A 21,634-nucleotide genomic window follows, 5' to 3' on the forward strand; every position below is an offset into this window, starting at 1 on the left:
GTGTTTTCCTTTGAGCAATCACTCATATTGGTGTTATGTTTTGTAGCTTTTGGAAGATAAATTTATTATGTATTTTCGTCTTCACATAAACCGAGAACCAATCCAAACCCACCCGCCACATTCGGTTAACTGAACTGATTAGTTTTAGATCCAGTTTGGTCGGTTTTGGTTTGCAATTTTGACCAAACCAACTCGCACCCACCCCTACAATAAAGTTTACTTTTGATCAAGACAATTGAACGAATCATGTAAGAGTATTGAGCGGAATTCTTGATCGAATCATGTAAGAGAATTGAGCAGAAGGCTACACTAGGTCTCCATCAATAACAAGAACTATGTACTTAAAAACGAGAAAACCTCCAATTGCGAATCATTATTTTCATATAACTTTAGAGAGAATGTGTATATATATGTGGTCTTGTTAAAAAAACAGTAGAACATCATCACAAAAGGAAGTCATAAAAATATCCATTGTCGGCTGGAATATTTGATCTAGCTAGAATATATGGTACATATATGTCTATTTTTAGCGGAGTAGGATTATCTCCAATCCAAATCCCCTCATCTTCTCTCCTTTCACTTTCTTCTTTGTCTTTCTCTTTCTATAAAGAAAATACAAGATATTGACGTAATTTAATCGTCATTGTTCAAATAAAAGATGAAGAAAGAGGAGAATTTGAAGAAGAGACTCCATTTTTAGCTGGCTAGGTAGTAGCTAGGTGCCCAATATCTGCTCCTGCTGGACATCAAGAATAATATTTCTCTCTAAAGCAAGTCCAGAACTTTCCATGCAAAGGATTAACTGAAAAACATTAAAAAGTACTTCTTCATTTCCTGTCTTAATCGAATGCCACTCATCAGATGGTAATGTAAAAAGAGAAAGAAAGGAATCAAAACAAAGTCGGATTATGGCCTCCAAAAAGAGGGAAGTACAAGATGTGTTTTATTCTTCTACCTTTGCAGGCCAATTAGTTAAGAGCATTCTTTATTGTATATGAAGTTCCGAATATTTAGGATTTTTGTGTCATGTGTTGTGTCACCCATCTCCATTTGTTTATTACTATATCATTAGTGCATCATATTTTTTTTAGAACTTTGGCGGTATGAAGAAATTTTATTGATATAAAAAAGTAAAGTTACACTTAGTTAGAGAAGACATCAACCTTCCCCCTCTTGAAAAATAAAATACAAAAAAAAGAAAGAAAGAAGGAACATAGGAACAAACTCCTCTACTTACAACCTAATAATTGATTTTTCAAAGGCTAGATTTTTTTAATGGAATTGAAGAACCTTTTGTACAAGTTGGTTCGTATTTAATTCAAAGCATATATGCTTTATAGGCCTAATCCAATCTTATTTATAAGCAAAGTTTGAGTTTGCTATTAACCAGTCTAATGGAGATCGGATATCTCGATTGATGAATAAACAATGGAATTATGGAAGGGTTTAACTTCTAAATTGGGGATGCATAAGTGATAATGTGGATCGTTAAGTACAATGCAAAATGTAAAAAGTAATTAAGCACGTTTGTGGATGGTTTAAACAAATTGAAATTTTATTTATACTTATCTCACTTTGCATAACTAGCTAGTTATATCTTACAAATGTTCTTCCAAACTGTAACATAAGGTAGCAATATTATATATAATTGTATTTGCAACAAGACCATATGCTTCTTAAAACATGCATATGGAATTGGACAATTTAAGAACTTATAGTTATTTAAGGCGAGATGCGATTAGTTTTATGGCAGCGCAACTTCAATTCGTTGTGACATTACTTTGAGTTTTGGTGAGCTCACTGAGCACTATGGACTTGACGTTTTACTTAAACGTTGTGATGTGGGTGGTTTATCGTTTTTTAATTTATTATTTTTACTGTTAATATTTTTATGTTTGTAGACGCTTTAATGTATGGTTAAAGTTTTATCTAACAAAATATCTCTCATAAAAAAAATTATATTAGTCAATTAATGTTTGCATCTAGTTAATAGTAATCCAAATTAGACTAGTAAATAGGATTGGATGAATTGAAGAAGATCAACGGACAAAAATTATCAAGGGGTGTGTGAGAAGTAAAATAGAGTGTGTGGATAGCACACCCCTTGATTTATATATGTGTATATTCATGTATCCAGAGAGGATTAGTAAGTTTGATGTGTGGAGATTGTTAATGGGATTTTCTTGTCGAGGTTCTAACCACCGAAGTGAGTGATTTATGTAATGTGTTGTAAAATTTCTTATTTTGCGATAAATATGAAAAACATCAGCTATCATGGAATTTGCTATATTTTAAAAAATTTCTATCTATTTTTCAATTCAAGCATGTTAGCTTTCAAGAAGTAGCTTTCAAGAAGTGTTTTGATATGCGAATATACACTTTGAGGACTCTTGTGATTGTTCATGGAGCATGTGAATTTTAGTGTTGGGTTATCCGAGGGATATGTATGGCACATGGGGATGTTAGGAGTCATGTAGTGAGCTATATTTTAAGATGGATAATGGATAATGGATAACCAACACGCGAAGAGATGATGTGATGTGGAATTACATGGCTAAAGCTTGATATTATTATCATATTTTATAGTATATGTAAAACGACAAGTTTGATTGGCATATTACATATTCTACTTATCGGCGATGGTTGTTGCTTAGCATCCTCACTTTTCATTTTACAGATAAGTTATTTGGCAAGACAATGACTAGACAAACTGAGATTGTGTTAGATGTGAGATTTGAGAATTTTATTATTTTATGTACACCAGTAAAGATTTTTGGGTTATTTTTTCAAGAGAAGTTTTATATCGTGTTTATTTTAATTTTTCTTCACACAAGACGTAATGCTAATTTTCCACTGACCCCAGATCCAAGATGTGCCATATACCATGTGGCCTTAGGCCCCATTTCAGCATTTCTACTAGTGAGTTGGAGGGTCGACCTGACCAAAACCTAACTTACTTGCATGATTCACAGCTAAAATTAAGGAAATGCATTGCCTGTTTGTTACCAAATAGAGTGACAAACTCATAATTAAACCTAATGCATGAGCTAATCAAACACTAAGGTTTCCTTTGAGGTAGGTTTTGGTTGGATCCATCCCTAAACGAATAAACATGAAACGTGCACAAACGCCATCCACACAAACGCCATCCACTCAACTGATCAGTATTTCAAGAAATTTTTCAATATGACCATTACACGGGATGGTATACAACGTGTATTTATATAAATAGTGAAATATGCGTGTTAAAAAGTTAATAACTTAAAAAATAAAATTTTCCCTAATTTATATAAAAACACGTGATGTACCTTCTTCTGTATTCCAGTCATAATAAAAAAATTCTCTAGTAGTACGAACTACAAGAACACTTTAGGATTAATTAATTTTAGATTAGTAAGAGAGATTAGAGGTTTGGTGGGGACCATTGTACTTTAAATCCTACCTTGGGCTTCAACCCACTGTCTACATATGTTGAAAACTACTTCTCCTTCTCAAATACGGCTTCAGATACTACGTACTAATTAAAATTTTGTAGAAATAGTGTAAAGAATTAGTGGTTCTTTCTTGCTAATTAGATCAATTAGTTTACTTAAAGTCACCTTAAGCTCTATTTTGACCATTATAATATTTGGACAAGTTGGACTTTATTAGTAATACTTCATTAAAATTTGAAAATTTATTTTGATTAGTAGTTAAAAACAAATATTTTTCTTATTTTAATATAGAATAGTTAGGGTACGTATCATCAAATACTAAACCACTTATAGAATTAATTAATACTAGTGTCATGACTTGTGACATCGACACATACGTACATACACACACATATACATAAACATCTATAAAAAAACAAGCGTGAATTCTGATCTAGAGCAATGTGTCTGTCTCAGAAGAGATCAAATTAACTCCTCCAAAATCTAATTGTATGGATCGATCAATCAACATGGTAGATCAGGAACAAGATGGAATGCTCCCAATTGCAAACGTGGGTCGAATCATGAAGCAAATTCTTCCCCCAAGAGCCAAAATTTCCAAAGAAGCCAAACAAACAATGCAGGAATGTGCAACTGAGTTCCTAAGTTTTGTAACTGGCGAGGCTTCTGACAAGTGTCACAAGGAGAATCGCAAGACCGTCAATGGAGACGACATCTGTTGGGCTCTGAGTGCTCTAGGGTTTGATAACTATGCCCAGGCTACTATAAGGTACTTGCATAAATACAGGGAAGCTGAAAGAGACAAAGCTGCAGCTAACAACAACCAAAACACAGCAGATATTAAAAGTTATGGAGGCCTGCAGGTACCGCAGCAAAATCAAACTTCAAATCTGGAGTTTCGGGTGCTTGGGAAAGGTGACAACTCCCTTGTTACCAAGCCATGACCTTGATCAAGAATACAGTACCGATGGGATCTGGGGCCAAATAAAGTTTCAGTTGAAACTTAAAAAGTTTCCGGATGATGTTTTAGGTCAGATTTTTTCATCGTACCACTCGATGTTTGACAGTTTGAGTTTGGCTGGCATTAGTTATGCCTGCACTTTTGCCGTCAGTGAACTATCAGGTTTGATATGAACTGGCTTAATTAACTTGCTAGTAAGTGGAAAATAATCCAAGTTTCTTCTCAAATATTCATGCTTAATTTCTTCAGGTGTTTTCCGCTTTAGTTTAATTTTTCTTTCCTTTTTTTTTCTTAGTTAAGGAGGGGTATAGCTTTCGGATAATGAGAAAAAAAAGTATTGTAGCTGCGTTTAACAGTGTATTACGGGTTCGCTCGATTTCTCTTTCAAGATCTGGTTATATATCAATCTGAAAAAGAAAAATATATATATATATTTGAGCTATATATATATATATATGGTTGGGATTAAGAATATCTTCTCTTCTTTCTTTTATTTCATTTATTAGTGCTAATTTGCACTTAAGTGATTTCAGATTTAAGGATTAAGACAGAATTATAAGGTAAAATTGTTTGTTTAGACTATTACAATTCATAGATTCATGTCAGGATTTTGACAGAAGAAAGAAAGTGACGAAACAAAGAAAGTTCTCCTTTAAATTCTATTTCAAATGTGTATATATCATCTAGCTAGTTATCTATTTCAAATTTAATCTAATCTTTTCTCTGGTTTTTGTAGCAAATTATTTTTTGTCATCAAATTCTTCCTTTGGTCCATTCGAGCCTTGAATAAATTTCCTCCATGACTATATCTTATGAGCTGTACTGTATCTCATTCCCTTATCTTAGAAATTTCCTCCTAAACCATATATAGGTGTTCTTGGAGATTTGCAATTACACAGTTTACTTGTCTAATAAATAATGCCAAATATTTACGGGCTAATTATGCATGAATATATAAGAATCTTGAACTGAATAGTTAACTAGCATGTCTAGTCCATCAAATACCACAACCTAGCATATCCATGAGAGTTAATTAACTAAGTGCTTGTTTGATAACCATTTCGATTTTTGCTTTTGGTTTTCACTTTTTTGTTAGCGATGAGAAAATATAGAAAAATGAAGGATGGAGAAGAAAGATAAGGATGATGGGAGAGATTCAAAGAAATAGATAAGCAATGAGATACAAAATGAAAACCAAAAAACCGAAAAAGAAATGGTTAGCAAACAGAACCGAAATACTATCAAAGTGAAGCTTTCATATATACATAATTGCAGATTAGTCATTAAGAATCGAATACAAGTATACTGAATTAACAATGCAGTATGCAGTACTAGGTTTAGGGTTTGCTCTTAACCCTAGGATTAGGACCACTAATCTTTTGTGGCTTTAGGTAACATGAGTTACTGTGAAATTAAAGTAGTCTGATAGAATCTCAAGCATGCTTAATATAGTTTACTATATGCTTCTGGAATATGGATTAGGGTAATCTTCCCGTTAAAGATTAGTGCAAAAACCCTACTCTATGTACTAATAAAATTGGAGTAGGATTCTCTCCCCTCTTTTTTTCACTCCCCTTCCCTCTCCTCCTATTTGAACGGTCACGGTTAAGCCATGTCAACATCTTATATTAATTTTTTATAGCAAGAGAAAGACAAAATAAAAGAATGTGAGAAGAGAAGATGGAATGGAATGGAAAAAGGAGAAGAGAGAATCCTAGTCCAATAAAATTACAAGCTGTCAGAGTTAGGGCTCAACATGCTTCCTAGGGTTTCCATTTATAAGGTCATATAGCTAGGGGACCACTGATCAACCATCACAAACTCTCTCTGATTTGTCTCGCCATATCATTAAACAAGTACATATATGAACGCTTACGCACAAGGTTAATCAATTGATAAATTAAAGGAATAACGATCTTAGTAATGATGTACGATACTAGTACTATGTCATGGTTTTACTCATAAATAATATCATATGGTACATTCGCGACAATGAGTTCTCATTCAAGTTTGACTCCCAATCAACTCTAAATGGATCAGTTCTCAATGCATTTGTCTTTATTTTGCAATTGCACGTATTGTGTAGGTGGATTGTCTGACATTCCATTTTCATACTCTCTCAAACCCCTCATGTTTGTGTGGTCACGGTTAAACCACGTTAATATTTTATATTCCTCTTATTTTTTGTTTTATTATTTCTATAAAAAATTAATATAAAACGTTAACGTAACTTAACCGTGACCACACATCACAGGAGGGTATGAGGAGAGTATGGAAATGGGAGGGCAGACAATCCACCTCCAACCCAAGTTAGCTAATTCGAAGCACAATCTCCAAAAGGCTCAATGGTCACAACATTTATCTTCATTTAACTGTTGGACAAGTTGTGGAACCAGATCTTGGAATGTCTTCTTTCCTCATTGGTGTACACCAACTCTCAGATTGTTTAAGAGCGCAAAGCGAGAGGAGATTCGTGTATGAAAGAAATAGTAAATTCCATTTAATAAGAATAGTAGGAATTGTTAGTGTTTAAGTGTTTTAGCTGAAATAAACCAATTCATTTTTTACTTGTTTTAATTAGAGCCATTGGATTACATTCCAAAATGAATGCTCTAGATTGAATGAGAGTTAGCAATGTAGAGTGACAACTGTAGCTATCTCATAGGATAGATGAAATGAATGGCTGTGATGTATTCTTTCTTGTGTGAGAGAGAAAAGGTGTAACAGTGCCCTACATTGTTTTTGTAGTCGGTCGCATTCCGATACGCAATGATGATGAAATGAAATTGGTTCATATTTCTCTCTGAATCCTCTCTCTGAAATATACATTTTCCTGCTAAATTCCATAACAATCTCTCTACTCTGTAATCTAACATGGTATCAGACCCAGGTTGCATCATCTGCAACTGGGCGTGAATCTATGAAGCTCACAGTGAAGAGCTCGAACTGACCGTTGAGCTTTCTCACTGAAGAAAACTCGAAGAAGAAAGTGTAGTGATCTTAGATCTCGTCTCATATGGTTAGATCGAGTGGAGCTGATCTTCGTGCGCCGGTATTCAATGGTGATAACTTTGATTTCTAGCAGATTCGGATGAAGATAATATTTCGATCGCACGAGCTCTGGGATATCGTCGAAAATGATGTCGAAACTTCGGCGAAGAAGGATGAAGAACTCATTGTAGCTGAGAGCAAGCTATTGAAAGAGAATATAGTCAGAGATGCGAAGGCACTTGGAATCATTCAAGGGGCGGTTTCTGATCAGATCTTTCCGAGAATCACCATCCAAGAGACTGCAAATGCTACTTGGAATGTACTGAAACAAGAATTTGTGGGAGATAAACAGGTACGGCCTATGAAACTCCAAGGCTTACACCGTGATTTTGAATATACTCGAATGGGTGAAAATGAAAGTTTCTCTACATATCTAGTTAGACAATTTGATCTGATTAGTCAAATGAGGAGTTATGGTGAGAATATTAGTAATCAGAGAATTGTCCAAAAATTGATGATCATTTTACCTAGATAGTATGATAGTATTGCTTCTGTTATCGAGAATACTAAGGATCTAGACACTGTTGATGTTCAAGATGTTGTGGCTATTCTAAAAGGGTATGAACAAAGAATTGATAGGCATGATGAGGCTCACACTGAGAAGGCTTTTGTTAGTCTCAATATTACTCCAAAGCAAAATAAGTACAATGGAAATCAGGGGTTTAAACCACAAAAGAATTGGAAGTCAAAGTGGAAGAAAGGAGATAACAAACCTGTAAATCAAGCTGGAAAAGCTGTAAGTACCTCTGAAGGAGCTAAGAATCCTTGCATACATTGTGATAAGTTGCATTTTGGAGAATGCTGGTTCAAAGACAAACCTAGGTGCCATAATTGTCATAAACTTGGGCATATTGCAAAGGACTGTCGTGGCAAGAAGGTAAATCAACATGCAGACTTTGTGAATCAAGTCAATGACACTCCTACAATGTTTTATGTCTGCAATAATGCCACTGTGAAGAAATGTGAAGACACATGGTATGTAGACAGTGGGTGTAGCAATCATATGACTGGAAAAGAAAAATTGTTGGTTGATATTGATAGAACTATGACTACTAAGGTTGAGATGGGCACTGGTCAGCTTATTGAGGTCATAGGGAAAGGCAATCTAGCAGTTGAAACCAAAATGGTGAAAAGATATATCAAGGAAGTGATGTTAGTTCCAGGTTTACAAGAAAATCTGTTCAATGTGGGACAGATGATGGAACACGGTTGCTTCTTGGTGTTTGGTGGTACTACTGCAGCTATATATGATGATGAATCTATGTCAAACTTGATAGCCAAAGTACCAATGAAAGGAAACAGAAGTTTTCCCATGAGACTTCAATCTGGAATGCAGATGGCTCTAAAAGCTAATGTGTGTCAGTCTTCTACACTTTGGCATAGGAGGCTGGGACATTTGAACTTAAATAGTCTGAAGCAACTCAAAGAACATGATATGATGTTGGGATTACCTAAACTCAAGATGACATATGAGATATGTAAAGGATGTGTTTTTTGGGAAGCATTGCAAAGATGCATTTCCAAAGGAAGCATCATGGAGAGCTATTCTTCCTCTAGAACTTATTCACTCAGATATATGTGGACCTATGCAAACCACAACTAAAGCAGGAAATAGGTATTTTCTTACCTTTATAGATGATTGCACTCGAATGTGTTAGATCTATTTCTTGATAAACAAGTCTGAGGTATTTGATATCTTCAAGAAATTTAAGGCCACAATTGAATTTGCAAAGTGGTTATCAGTTGAAAAGGTTGAGAAGTGATAGAGGATGGGAGTATACATCTACTGAATTCAGGAAATTTTGTGAAGAAATGGGCATGGAAAGACAATTAACAGTAGCCTATACACCACAGCAAAATGGTGTGGCTGAGAGAAAGAATAGAACCATAGTGGAAATGGCAAAATGTATGATGGTTGAGAAGGGAGTTCCACTTGATTTTTGGGCAGAAGCTGTCAACACAGCAGTGTACACTCTGAATAGATGTCCCACTAAGGCTCTTGATAAGAAGACTCATTTTGAGGCTTATAGTGGAAGAAAGCCAGGAATCAAACACATGAAGATTTTTGGTTCTATATGTTATGCTCACATTCCAACTTAACTAAGCAAAAGCTAGATGAGACCAACACTAAATGTATTTTTTTGGGATATGGCACATGTGAGAAAGGTTATAGACTTTATGATCTTGTCTCAAAAAAGATAATTGTGTCAAGAGATGTGATAGTTGATGAAAATACTTGCTGGGATTGGAATTCTCAATCTGAAAATACTATCAGTGTACCACTACCTGAAGTGGAAATGAGAAAACAAAGAGAAGAGAGAGAACAAAGAGAAGAAAGAAGTTCAAGTGACAAATGCAATGTAAATGATGAGTTTGCGTATGAAGTCTATGAATCAATTGAAAACGGTTCAAGGTTAATTCCAATGTAGAATATCACAGGTCCACAAGACTATGATCACACACCTTTGAAGTTTAAGAGTTTGACAGAAGTGTATGCAAAATGCAGTATGTGCATAGTTGAGCCTGAGAACTTTGAGAAAGCATCACAAGATGAGTCATGGCAGAAGGCAATGCAGGCAGAAATTGGTATGATAGAGAAAAACTGCACTTGGGAACTTGTTGATAGACCACTTGATAAGCCAATTGTTGGTGTCAAGTGGATCTACAAAACAAAATTGAACCTAGATGGGTCTATATAGAAGAATAAGGCAAGGTTAGTGGCTAAGGGATACTCTCAAAAGCCTGGGGTCGATTTCAATGAGACATTTGCTCATGTGGCAATACTTGATACTATTAGGACTCTAATTGGACTTGCTGCACAGAAAGGATGGAAGCTGTTCCAACTCGATGTAAAGTCAGCATTTCTAAATGGAGTTCTAAATGAGGAAGTATATGTAGATCAACCATTTGGTTTTGTGATTGAAGGCAAGGAGGACAAGGTTTACAAGCTCAAGAAAGCCTTGTATGGGTTGAAACAGGCACCACGGGCCTGGTATAAGGAAATTGACTCTCACTTCTACAGTACTGGTTTTCACAGAAGTCCAAGTGAGGCAACTCTCTACATCAAAGTCACTGAGGCAGGAATTCTCATTGTTTCTTTGTATGTTGATGACATTATATACACAAGGAGTTCCAGTGCATTAATGAATGAGTTTAAAGCATAAATGATGGGAAAGTATGAAATGTCTGATTTGGGACTATTGCATCATTTCTTGGGACTTGGTGTCATTCAAACAGAAGGTAGTATCTTTCTGCATCAAAAGAAATATGCAAGAACCTTGTTGGAGAAATTTGGATTGAAGGAGTGCAAACCTGTTGCAACTCCACTTGCAACAAATGAAAGATTAATCAAAGAAGATGGAAGTGAATTAGCTGATGAGAGTCTCTATAAGTATATTGTAGGTAGTTTGTTATACTTAACAGCTACAAGACTTGATAACATGTTTGCTGCAAGTCTACTTGCTCGATTCATGCATAATCCAACCAGGAAACATATGGGAACTGTGATAGTGCTAAGGTATATCCAAGGCACACTGGACTATGGAATTGCATATGAGAAGGGTAAAGATGTTGTGCTTATTGGATACTGTGATAGTGACAGGGCAGGAAGTGAAGATGACATGAATAGCACATCCGAATATGCATTTAGCTTTGGTTCTGGAGCATTCTCTTGGGCTTCAATCAAACAAAGCAGTGTAGCCTTGTCCACTGCAGAGGCTGAGTATGTTAGTGCTGCAGAGGCAACTGCTCAAGCCATCTGGCTAAGATTTGTTTTATCAAATTTTGGAAAGGAACAAGTGGAACCTACTCAGATTCTCTGTGATAATACCTCAGCTATTGCAATCTCTAAGAATCCAGCGGCACATCATAAGACAAGACACATAAACAGAAGGTTTCATTTTATCAGAGATGCACTGCAGAATGGTGAAGTTGATCGGATTTATTGCAAAACTGAAAACAAAGTTGATGATATTTTTACAAAAGCATTGGCAAGGGATAGATTCGAGTATTTGAGGAAGGCTTTGGGAGTGATTTTAGCTAAAAACTTAGAAGGGAGTGTTAGTGTTTAAGTGTTTTAGCTGAAATAAACCAATTCATTTTTTTACTTGTTTTAAATAGAGCCATTGGATTACATTCCAAAATGAATGCTCTAGATTGAATGAGAGTCAGCAATGTAGAGTGACAACTATAGCTATCTCATAGAATGGATGAAATGAATGGCTGTGATGTATTCTTTCTTGTGTGAGAGAGAGAAGGTGTAACAATGCCCTACATTGTTTTTGTAGTCGGTCACATTCCGATAAGCAATGATGATGAAATGAAATTGGTTCATATTTCTCTGTGAATCCTCTCTCTGAAATATACATTTTCCTCCTAAATTCCATAACAATCTCTCTCCTTTGTAATCTAACAGGAATCCATATTTCATTTTCCATGAGAAAGGGCTCAAGAGATCATGGGTTATCTATGTGAGTTGCAGCTGCTCAACTTTACCTATGAAAAAGGTGACCAAATTAGTGTCTAGAGTTACAATCTGTCCTAATCAAGACACATTTCGAAGGCTGCATTTAATTTGTTAGGATTAATAAACAGCACAACATCAGACCATGTTTCTGAGGCAGCAGCCTACACCAGCTTCCAGCACGATTCCGGCCGATGTTTGCTCTTATGTACCTTGCTGGTTTTTGACCCTCACATGTTAAAATTTGAACAATTTTTACGCGTTTTCATCGACAAATTGGACGTTGTTAACACATACAAAAAGTGTGTCTTGAATGAATCTATGAAATATCCCAAAACATAAGGAGAAAAAACATGGAATATTGAACAATACTCTAGTGATTGGATTAATAAAAGCTTCCACATAGCCCCATCCATCATCAATATCAGGACCAACCCAATAACCAAACATGATCGTGTGGCTACAAGAGTGTACATTCCTATAACAAGACATAATTTTCAAAAGCGGTTTTGAGGGCGTCCGAAGATGATCTTGACAACTCCGATTCGAAGATGGTATGGCTTTATTTGTACTGCTGGAGTGGCGGAAGGCTTTGCAACTGCAAAGGTAATTCATACAGTTAGCTTAAACAGAGCAAGAAGGAACAATAAATAAGTATGAGGGTTCAATGCAAATGCCCTAACGCTTAAGTTCTGGATAGGCTTGTCGGTTCACCATGAAAAAATGGAACGCCTTTGAAGTGTTGAAGAAGAAACTTTCAGTTTTTTTTCATTTTCTCTCTTTTTTTTAAATTTTCGTTTCTTCCCTAATATGTTATTTTCAGTTAACATATCATCGAACGGAATGCTAACTTCCGGAAAATCAGCGAACTCAGGCAGAAGTTTCTACCTTCACAATGGACTCATGCTGGAACACCCCAACCTGGCAGATGATTTGGAGCCTTTGAGGTTGTAGTGAAACAAATACATCCTCAGTCTAAACGTTATCGATGCAGTGGATCATTAGATGCACGTCTAAAACCTCATTTCCGTTGACATTGTATTTCATCTCTAATCCTAATACATTTTATACCTTTTGACGCACCTAATCACACTTGGCTAAGTACAGTTTTAACATAATGATGAATACAGATGAAGATCATCGTATTTCATCATCCTCTAGAGAATATGCCATTAAATCCTCAAGGACGAAATAGATTCAATAGAATATCAACTTTCAGACTCCCTAACCCCTTTGGGGTTTTTTTGTTCCGTCCATCTCTTTCCATGATTTTTTCTTCTCTCTGCCCTCTCAAGCAACATAAAGACTCAAGGTTTTACAGTTAATATGCTAAACATGCCACATTAGGACGCCAAGTGAACGAAAACCAACATCAAGACTTAAGTGATTCCACCATGAAAAACTCATTCATGTTATACAAATTGGGTTTAGGTACCACAGTTACAAGGTAGGACTGGTTTCAGCTATCAGTAGGCCGAATTTCCGGACATGTATGGTCAAGCACGGTATCAGCATTGTACATTACTAGTATGATATCGTATGCAAACTAATCAGTGAACTAAGCGTAACTGGATGAAACGAAAACACGGGCTTAATAACTAATACGCTGGCATTGTATTTCATCTCTAATTTTTACGCAACAGTCGGTTTTAAGCAAAGTTCTCGGGTGTCCGGAACAGCCATGAGTTCATCTGAATGACATTGTCAAAGCTGATATCAAGATTTCTTTTAGTACAAGTAGGAGCACAAAATTTGTATCACAGACAATTAAACAGGATGGAACTTGAATTAAATAAGTGAAAAAAACCCGATTCCGGTTCAAATTCTGTACCAGTAAAAGCACAAATGGAAGAAATCGTGAAACGAGATTGAAGAACAAAACCTGCTTCTGAAATTGGTTGGCATGAAAGTCTGACCGGAAGTGGTGAATTTCTTGGAGGCATTTCCTGTGGTTTGCATAGCAAAATATAAAAAATAAAAAAAAAAACATAAAAAATAACGATCTGCATTTTACAGTAATGAAACACTTACTTCCTGTTTGGTTTCCGGGAAAATACGGGCAGAAGCTAGGGTTTCTTTCTTGCTGCCTTTCAGGGTATAGCAGTGGGAAGGAAGGAGATGAAGGGTTAAACGGAGACGTTTGTTGAACTGGTCTGAGGTAACGGTGTGGTTTCTGCTTTTGTCTGAGACCGAGGAGCAACATACGTACCCGAACCCAAAATACGAATAGGGGTGCAAATTTAGAATAAATACGAGTAGGGGTGCAAAATCTGAATAAATACAAATAGGGTGCAAATTTAGAATAAATTCTGTGGAGTATGAGGAAACCGTTGTGGGTTTTATGAAGAAACAGTTGTCGGTGTCACCCACTTTCGACTTAATTACGAAACTGTTATTATGCCCAAGCTTTAATTTATTTATAATATTGGCACCACCTCTTGTCCTAATGATTAAAGAAAGTTTATTAAGTGTTTTTTAATTTTTTTATTTGTGGGATCCTTTTCAATGACTTTTCTTGGAAATACAAAAAATAGAAAACGGATCATTTGTGTATTCCTTTCACCTAAATTCACCTCATCAAACAATTTGTATCCTTGAAATTTGATTCAACGACTAAAAATCAATCCCATTTTAAAAATTATAATAACTTTAACTGTTAGATCAATTTTCAATAGCTCGAATTGTTTACTAAAATGGATTAGATGGAAAAGATCCGAAGAGGATCCCCTTCCCTAAAAAAATTCTCTCAAAATAAAACACTTCACCCTTCACGAACTCTCTGTCACCTCATTATTTAGCATTAATTCTCGTATCAATATTATAATATACTAGAGAGTCTCACGTATCTCCTTTGCATTTCTCTATTATCCTTTTCAGCGTTTTCAGATAGAAGCCCTATTATGGTCGAAACCAAAAAGCCTTGCATTCTTTTATTGGAAAATACACACATTTTGTTGAATATAATGGAAGATACTTTCATTACTGGCTTTTTTTTTTTTTTTTTTTTTTTTGCAGATAAAATTCTTCATCGCATTCAAACTCAAAGTCACAAATTAGATTAATTTGACAACAGAACACAAACGAAGATAGCAAGATAAGGAGAAAGAAAACATTAGTTAAAGCACGGGTAAAAATTATCGTCGTCCGTAAACGGTACAGGATAACTGGTTGGAGCATTTTTCCGAGCCTGACGAACTGGATCCCATGGAAAGACCGAGATAAATTTACCTGAAACCAGACGAAAGGTGTTAATACAGTAAGAAATTAAATTTGGGGCTCTCCAACTGTTCAGACACCAGCAGCAGTGTATCAACAATCCCTAAGGGACAAGCGCATGAAATTGCCCAGAAACCGAGATAAGATCGCGAATTTCACAAAACTAAGCCGCCAAATGGTAGCCACACCCGCACTAGACCTTCAATTAAAACAACAGAATACCAAAAAGGGCATACATTTGAGCACGAGATGGTAGAATTTGTGCTTCATTTGAACTCCTCTTTGACTTGTGCTTTGATTTCTTATCCCGCTTCTTGCTCCTGAAAAGCAGTCAATGTATGGCATTGATACAAAAGGAAAAGGTAACCAGATTAAACGTGATTATCTCAAGATAAGGAGCATACTCGTCATGTGTACTAAGTCCCCAACAAGATTTCAGTTTCCGGTTGATGTGCTTGAGATCCTTGTCTGAAGGAAACTTGTATCTTTTTGCCTACATACATTAGACATGAAGAAACGAGATTGGAAATTTTCACAAACGTTCGTGCCACTATCAGAGAGCCTATGAAGTTTGCAACACATTTATATGCTGATTGCAATGAATTAATACCCAAGAATCGATTGCATTGAGGAATTCGACTAGCTCTGAAATGGTATGCGCAGAACTCTGCCGAGAGAGAATGCTACTCAGGTATCTGAAAATGAGCATACATGCAAGAAACTTTTTTAGCGTCGTCCAACAACAAACCCAACAGGCAAGTTGGCGGGAAGGCGTAAGTAGAACTATACAGGAAAGAAAACTATCAACAAAAACGATAGGAAATCCGAGTGCAAATGATAACCTCTCAAAGTCAGCGACTCTGCATACATGATTTGCACTACGCAATGCAGCCAATGCCAACTGCATCAAATTAAGATAGCTTGAAATTGATAACAAAATTCTGAGCTGTAAACAACAAGAAGCTTGACTGACAAATCATACCTGCCCCGGAGGGAAAAGGAGTGGTGCATCTGTGAGCATGATTTTATCAACTTCCATCTTTGCCGCATCCTGCAATCTCATCAAAACATCCATCAACATATGTGTAGCCGGTTAAGAAACATACATGAAGCAATACATTGCCTGTGACTGGTTATTCAAAATGTAGCATCTCAACAATGAATGACTTTTAAAGATTCAGTCGTGTAGATACAGATACTCAACATGCTATTCAGCCAAATAACAATTAACATAAAGCCAACAATTACCTTGAGATGTTGGAGCTGGTTATCCTCTAATCCGCAGAATTCCTACAAATCAAACACTAATTGTCACCAAGTGCGTGGAAGGAACTTCTAAGAAAACTTAAAAGTGCATTATGAAAAAAAAAAATATATATATATAACCGTTAGAAATTTTACCTCCATATCATTGACAAATCCTTCAATTGAGCGGTACGGTGCATAAACGATAAGATCAAATTCCAAAGTCTGCAAGATAAAGGTATATTATATTTAACAAAGAAAACAGAAACAAAATAAAAACAACAAAGAAATGTGTGGCACATCCATGCCTGATAAACTATCATCTCATTATTGAGTATCATTTGATGATCCTGTGAGATCCCCTTACCAAGCTCCTCCGCTGATACGTGGTTTTCCTCTATTTTACAAGCTGCATATATACAGGTTAACCTGTGCAAAAGTCAATCAATTTAAATTGGAAATCCACAAACAATTAGGTACATGTACAAACACAATAAACATTAGAAATATGACCTGATTTTCTACAATGTCTCAACATCTTAGTGAATTTCTACCTAGAAGAACCAAAATTCCACACAATCACATATGCTGAAAATTGACAGAGATACTTAATAGAGATAAGCCAACCTTACATTATATTTTTTGGATGATGTAGCATCACCGACCAGTGTAGATAAAACCTCTTGAAATATATGAGAGCCGTTGCCTGCAAATGAAACCAATTAGACATGGATAGTGCTAAAATTGATAAATTTTTTGTTTCATGCTTCCTAAATAATTATTACTATTTTTTTTCTGTCAAAAGAGGAGACCACATACCTGAACTTTATGCGGAAAATGAAAGTTGGTACACACTTCTTGAAGTTTATTCTCATAAAATACTCGCATAAATTGCTCCTCTTCAATGTTAATGGGTTTTGGACGGGAATCAGCTGTATTTAAAGACAATAAATAAATAAATAAAGCCATTGAAAACCAGCTCCGTGTGCGTGTATGTTTGGGTGGGTGGGGGACGAGGGGGAGGGAGGGGGTCCTCGAAAGAACATTACCATTTACTTGGGGTTTAGGGTATGATAATGTTCCATCTACATCTACTTCCATTAGTGTTGCTCCATACTACACAAGAAATTGTTTGTTAGAAAAATGGAAAGCAAGTCAAGCCACTTTGCGGAAAGATAACTATTTTCCTATGGGACAAAATGTGGACATCTTCGACATGTAATACTACAAATGACATACAGAATCACATGCATTAGTAGAAAGGTATAATTATATCCTTAAACCAATATGTCAAGACACTGCCCTAATTTCATCACATCCTCTGCTAGTCCGCTTAGGCAATAAACATCTCCTAAAACTATCTAATTAGGTACACTCGATGCATTAGTACATACACTCTCACTCCAACAGACAAGTGAAACAATCAGCTATCGACGAGAGTTGCCTGAAGATATCAGTTACTTGTTTCGATCAAACAATACGTACCTTCTCCAATGTTTGCACTGCTCTTTGATTAGCAGCCTTGTATTTACCAACCTATAACATTGAAAAATCAAATCAATAAACGCATACGAAATTTCGATTCAACTTCAAAGCCTTGCAAACATCAATGCCTCAAAGAAAACAAGCTTCTTCATTTAATTTCATCAAAAATTGCTCCAATTTATAAATTGGCCACCACTTCAATTTTTTCACAGAGCAAATCAAACAGAGAGCGAAAGCAAAAGAAACAGTTAAATTTTCGGCACAACAACGATGGAAATAATAAACCTAGAAAGTTAGAAACTATATTTTCCTTCATTTCTCGGCAACCAAACAGGCCCTCGCTGAACACAAAAAGAAAAAAGAAACCAGCAAAGAAAAGAAGGTGAAATACGGAGGAGGCGAATTACCAGTTCTTCGGGAGTGAAGATCCACCTGGCTCGGTGAGTCGAGCTCTGGAAATCGGCCATGGCGACTCGGAAACCCTAGCTCAGTTGATTGCAGAAAGTTAGTAAAGAAGAGAGAGACGGAGAAAAGGGTGTCGTGTCTCGTGTGTCTTCCTTATTTTGCGTTCTTCTATAGGGACGACATGTCGTTTCTTTCGGACTCGTACAAACGGTACTTCACTCTTTCCCGCCTATACAATCTTGTCCGGACGTGGCCCAATATGACTTTAAGGCAGAAGCCCATTCAAAGAAAGAGCAAAAGCCCAATATGGCTTTTTAAGGCAAATACCCCAACCAGTATAAGCTCTTCCGAGCATTTGTTGCCCGCATTAACTTTCACTATATTGGACTGGACTAAGGGTTAGTTTGGGATTGCTGTTCTGTGAAAAAAAAAACACTGTTTTCAGAAGTAGAGGTAGAGCTTCTCTATGCTCTTTGCTCTCTGTTTGGGTGATTCGCCAAATTATTCATTTTTACTCCAAGTGATTTTAGTTGTGAAATTTCTTCGGTGTTATATAATAAGTTAGATTTTCTTGTGAAATATTGAGTTTGAATATAACTGGAACGTTAAGGTGATGAAATTTCAAAACCTATCACTACATGTCATATGAGCAAGTTAAAACACATAACAACGTATAACCGAAACTTCAAACAATTTTTTTTTTTTGGTAATATTTTACCTTCAATTCTAATAATTTCACCATATGAACTTCTCTGATACAACCAATAATGGGGAAGGATGATTATAACACACAACTTGTTGATTGCATGAACATAACTCTTTTACTACACGAGCTACAAGTCCCTTAAAACTTTCCCATATGACGAACAAACTCCGTTTAAAGAAGTGCTCGTTTCGAAGTGCTTTTGAAATGATTAAAAATGTTTTTGGCCCCAATCATTTGTAAAAATATAAGAGCTCGTTCAGATGTATTTTTGAAATGATTGAGAGTGCTTTTAGAGAAAATGTTTTTGGGTTCCAAAACATTTAAAGTGTTTTCTGCATATGTGCTTTTTCCAGGAAGCACTTTAAGTGCTTTTTCAGGATTTATTCTAAAAGTATTTTCATCAAATGCGCTTTCAGTTATTTTAAAAGCACATCCAAACGAGCTAAGTAAATCTTGGAAAATTACTTAAAGTGTTTCCTACAAGATGCACTAATTGCAAGCACTTTAAACGTTTTTCCTAAAAATGAGTACTTCCAAACGAGCCTTTAAACCCACTAATAACTTCACTAACTACTTCTCTATCGCACAGAGCTCCAAGTGCCGCCATGCTGATTTGATTCCATGTTTTTGCTTATCCAATTTCAGCTTATGAGTTACGGGGAAACATCATACTTCGTACTGCTGCAATTATGCTTATGACTTTGTCCAAGGGTACCACCTTTCACAAAAGTTCCAACCATCCAAATTTGGTCTGGTTTACCGATAGGTATGACGAAGCACCATACTCACCGAGCTCATACATATAGATGAATAATTAAAAATACGGGACTAAATTTTAGGATGTCTCACCCTTGTATTGAAGATAGCCTAAAGATGATAAATTATTCGTGTCGGGTGATCGAACAACGTGGCTGTTCGATCGAAGACACATTGGGTGGGGCAAAAGACGGAGGGGGTGTTGGTTGTGTCTTATGGCAAGAAGGCCATGTGATCTTGGCGTCTGAACATAAAAGCTTCTATTTCCAGAAGATGTCAAATTCACTCATGCCTATGAGCGTTTAATATTAGCTAATAATGTAAATTCCTTATACTGTTAGGAAAATTCCTATATTTTGTCTTTTGAAATTCATTGGTAAGTCCTTCATATAAATTTTTGGCACTTTTTAGTTGATAAACGAGTCATGCGTTAAAAGTGTCGATTATCTTGTCAACATTATAGAAAACGACGTGATGTACATACATTTACAGTCTAAAGTAAAGCTTTTGGCACTTTCTAGATGAAACAAGATGCGTATTGAAAATGCGAAATGTCTGTTGACATTATACAAAAATGAGGGGGTGCAAATGCTTTTAACGGTTAGAAATAGAGTTTTGGTACTTTCTGATTGATAAACGAGTTACGCGCTGAAAGCCTCAATTTTCATTGACATTATCTAAAATGATGGAGCGCAAATGCATTTAACAGTAAGAAGTAAGCTTTTGGCACTTTCTAGTTTGTATATAAATGAGTTGCACGTTAAAATCGTGTGTTCTCTTGTCAATATTATGAAAAATGATGGGATGCAAATGCTGTTAAAGTCAGAAATAAAGTTTTTGGCATTTTGTAAATTGTAGTCGATAAACGAGTTGCGTGTTGAAAACATGAAATGTTTTGTACACATACCAAAGGGAATTGTTATTAGCACTAAAAAAATCTCATTCTACACTCCTCACAAGTGTGTTTTTCTTTCTAATTATAGAAAATTTGGAGTGCCAAATGAGATTTTTAGAATGCTAAAAACAATTCCCATACCGAAAACAACATAATAGTTGAAGTATTTTTCGTTAAATATAAAATAAGTAAAAATTAGGTTCTCCCCTTGTTTTCATTTTTCATGGACTGAAACCTTACTTCTTGTTCATTTTTTACCAAGGTCCTTTGACTTATTCACATCATTATTTCAATATTAAATAATTTACATGTCATCATATTTCAATTTTAATATTTAAAACTTATTTAGTCATTTTTAAATATATCCCTTTTGATATTTTTCATATATTTCTATCTTTAATATGTACCCATTTTTTAAATTTTGTACCAATATATTTTTGGTTTAATTTGTACGGATATATTTTAATTTCTTTTCGTGCCTATGTTTATTTTTTAAATTAATCTTTACCGCATAATTTTCAAAATTTTAATATATTTATATATTTTTTAGATTAATTTGTATCATATATTCATAAGAAAACTAATGAAAAATGTTTGAAAATTTTGAGTTTTAACTATAAGGATAAAATAAAGAGTAAAGTGAATAATACCAAGTTTGATTTTTTAATATAAAAATATGTTTTTTCGTTAAAATGAACAATAACGTGAACTTTTCGTTAAAATTTCATATATTCATTTTACTAAATGTACCGTGTACTAATTATATATATTTATTGTATGTTTTAAAATATAATAGTGGCCGAAGTTGACAGGGAGTCATCAGTCCTGGGCAGTTGTAGGCTTAACGTCTGATGTGATGTGATTCCGTGGGGTCCAATTTTCACATCACAATCATGATCGTCAAATCCAATTAACCCAATTTACGGCAAATACCCAGCGGGGGCCAACCACCAACCCATCAAATTTTGGTCTTTTTGGTTTTTTGTTTTTTTTCTTTCAAATTGTTGGAAACTTTATA

The 21,634-nt window shown here is 35.4% G+C and overlaps 3 protein-coding genes and 1 long non-coding RNA gene across 4 annotated transcripts; 2 read left to right on the forward strand and 2 right to left on the reverse strand.

Moving 5' to 3' along the window:
• Positions 1–3,889: 3,889 nt before the first annotated feature.
• On the forward strand, positions 3,890–4,639 carry LOC103423558 (nuclear transcription factor Y subunit B-4). The gene has a single exon (XM_008361646.3). The coding sequence runs from the start codon at positions 3,926–3,928 to the stop codon at positions 4,376–4,378; it is 453 nt and encodes a 150-aa protein (XP_008359868.1). The 5' UTR covers positions 3,890–3,925; the 3' UTR covers positions 4,379–4,639.
• A 2,847-nt stretch (positions 4,640–7,486) lies between these two features.
• On the forward strand, positions 7,487–9,209 carry LOC103423653 (uncharacterized). Its single transcript, XM_008361741.1, has 3 exons — positions 7,487–7,738; positions 7,922–8,800; positions 9,105–9,209. Exons 1-3 carry the CDS (start codon positions 7,487–7,489, stop codon positions 9,207–9,209), a joined length of 1,236 nt encoding a protein of 411 aa, XP_008359963.1.
• Positions 9,210–12,267: 3,058 nt separating this feature from the next.
• On the reverse strand, positions 12,268–14,184 carry LOC103423651 (uncharacterized). The gene is made up of 3 exons (XR_011573651.1): positions 13,940–14,184; positions 13,791–13,854; positions 12,268–12,506 (listed from the first exon to the last, which is right to left on the reverse strand). It is a non-coding gene; the product is annotated as an uncharacterized lncRNA (long non-coding RNA).
• Positions 14,185–14,941: 757 nt separating this feature from the next.
• On the reverse strand, positions 14,942–18,418 carry LOC103423557 (cyclin-H1-1). The gene is made up of 14 exons (XM_008361643.4): positions 18,262–18,418; positions 17,855–17,905; positions 17,419–17,485; positions 17,189–17,301; positions 17,002–17,075; positions 16,678–16,798; positions 16,526–16,594; positions 16,373–16,414; positions 16,107–16,175; positions 15,967–16,025; positions 15,735–15,819; positions 15,529–15,617; positions 15,361–15,444; positions 14,942–15,136 (listed from the first exon to the last, which is right to left on the reverse strand). Exons 1-14 carry the CDS (start codon positions 18,319–18,321, stop codon positions 15,133–15,135), a joined length of 987 nt encoding a protein of 328 aa, XP_008359865.1. The 5' UTR covers positions 18,322–18,418; the 3' UTR covers positions 14,942–15,132.
• Positions 18,419–21,634: the final 3,216 nt, after the last annotated feature.

The sequence above is a fragment of the Malus domestica genome, chromosome 12 (genome assembly GCF_042453785.1).
Source record: "Malus domestica chromosome 12, GDT2T_hap1".
Lineage (NCBI taxonomy): Eukaryota > Viridiplantae > Streptophyta > Magnoliopsida > Rosales > Rosaceae > Malus > Malus domestica.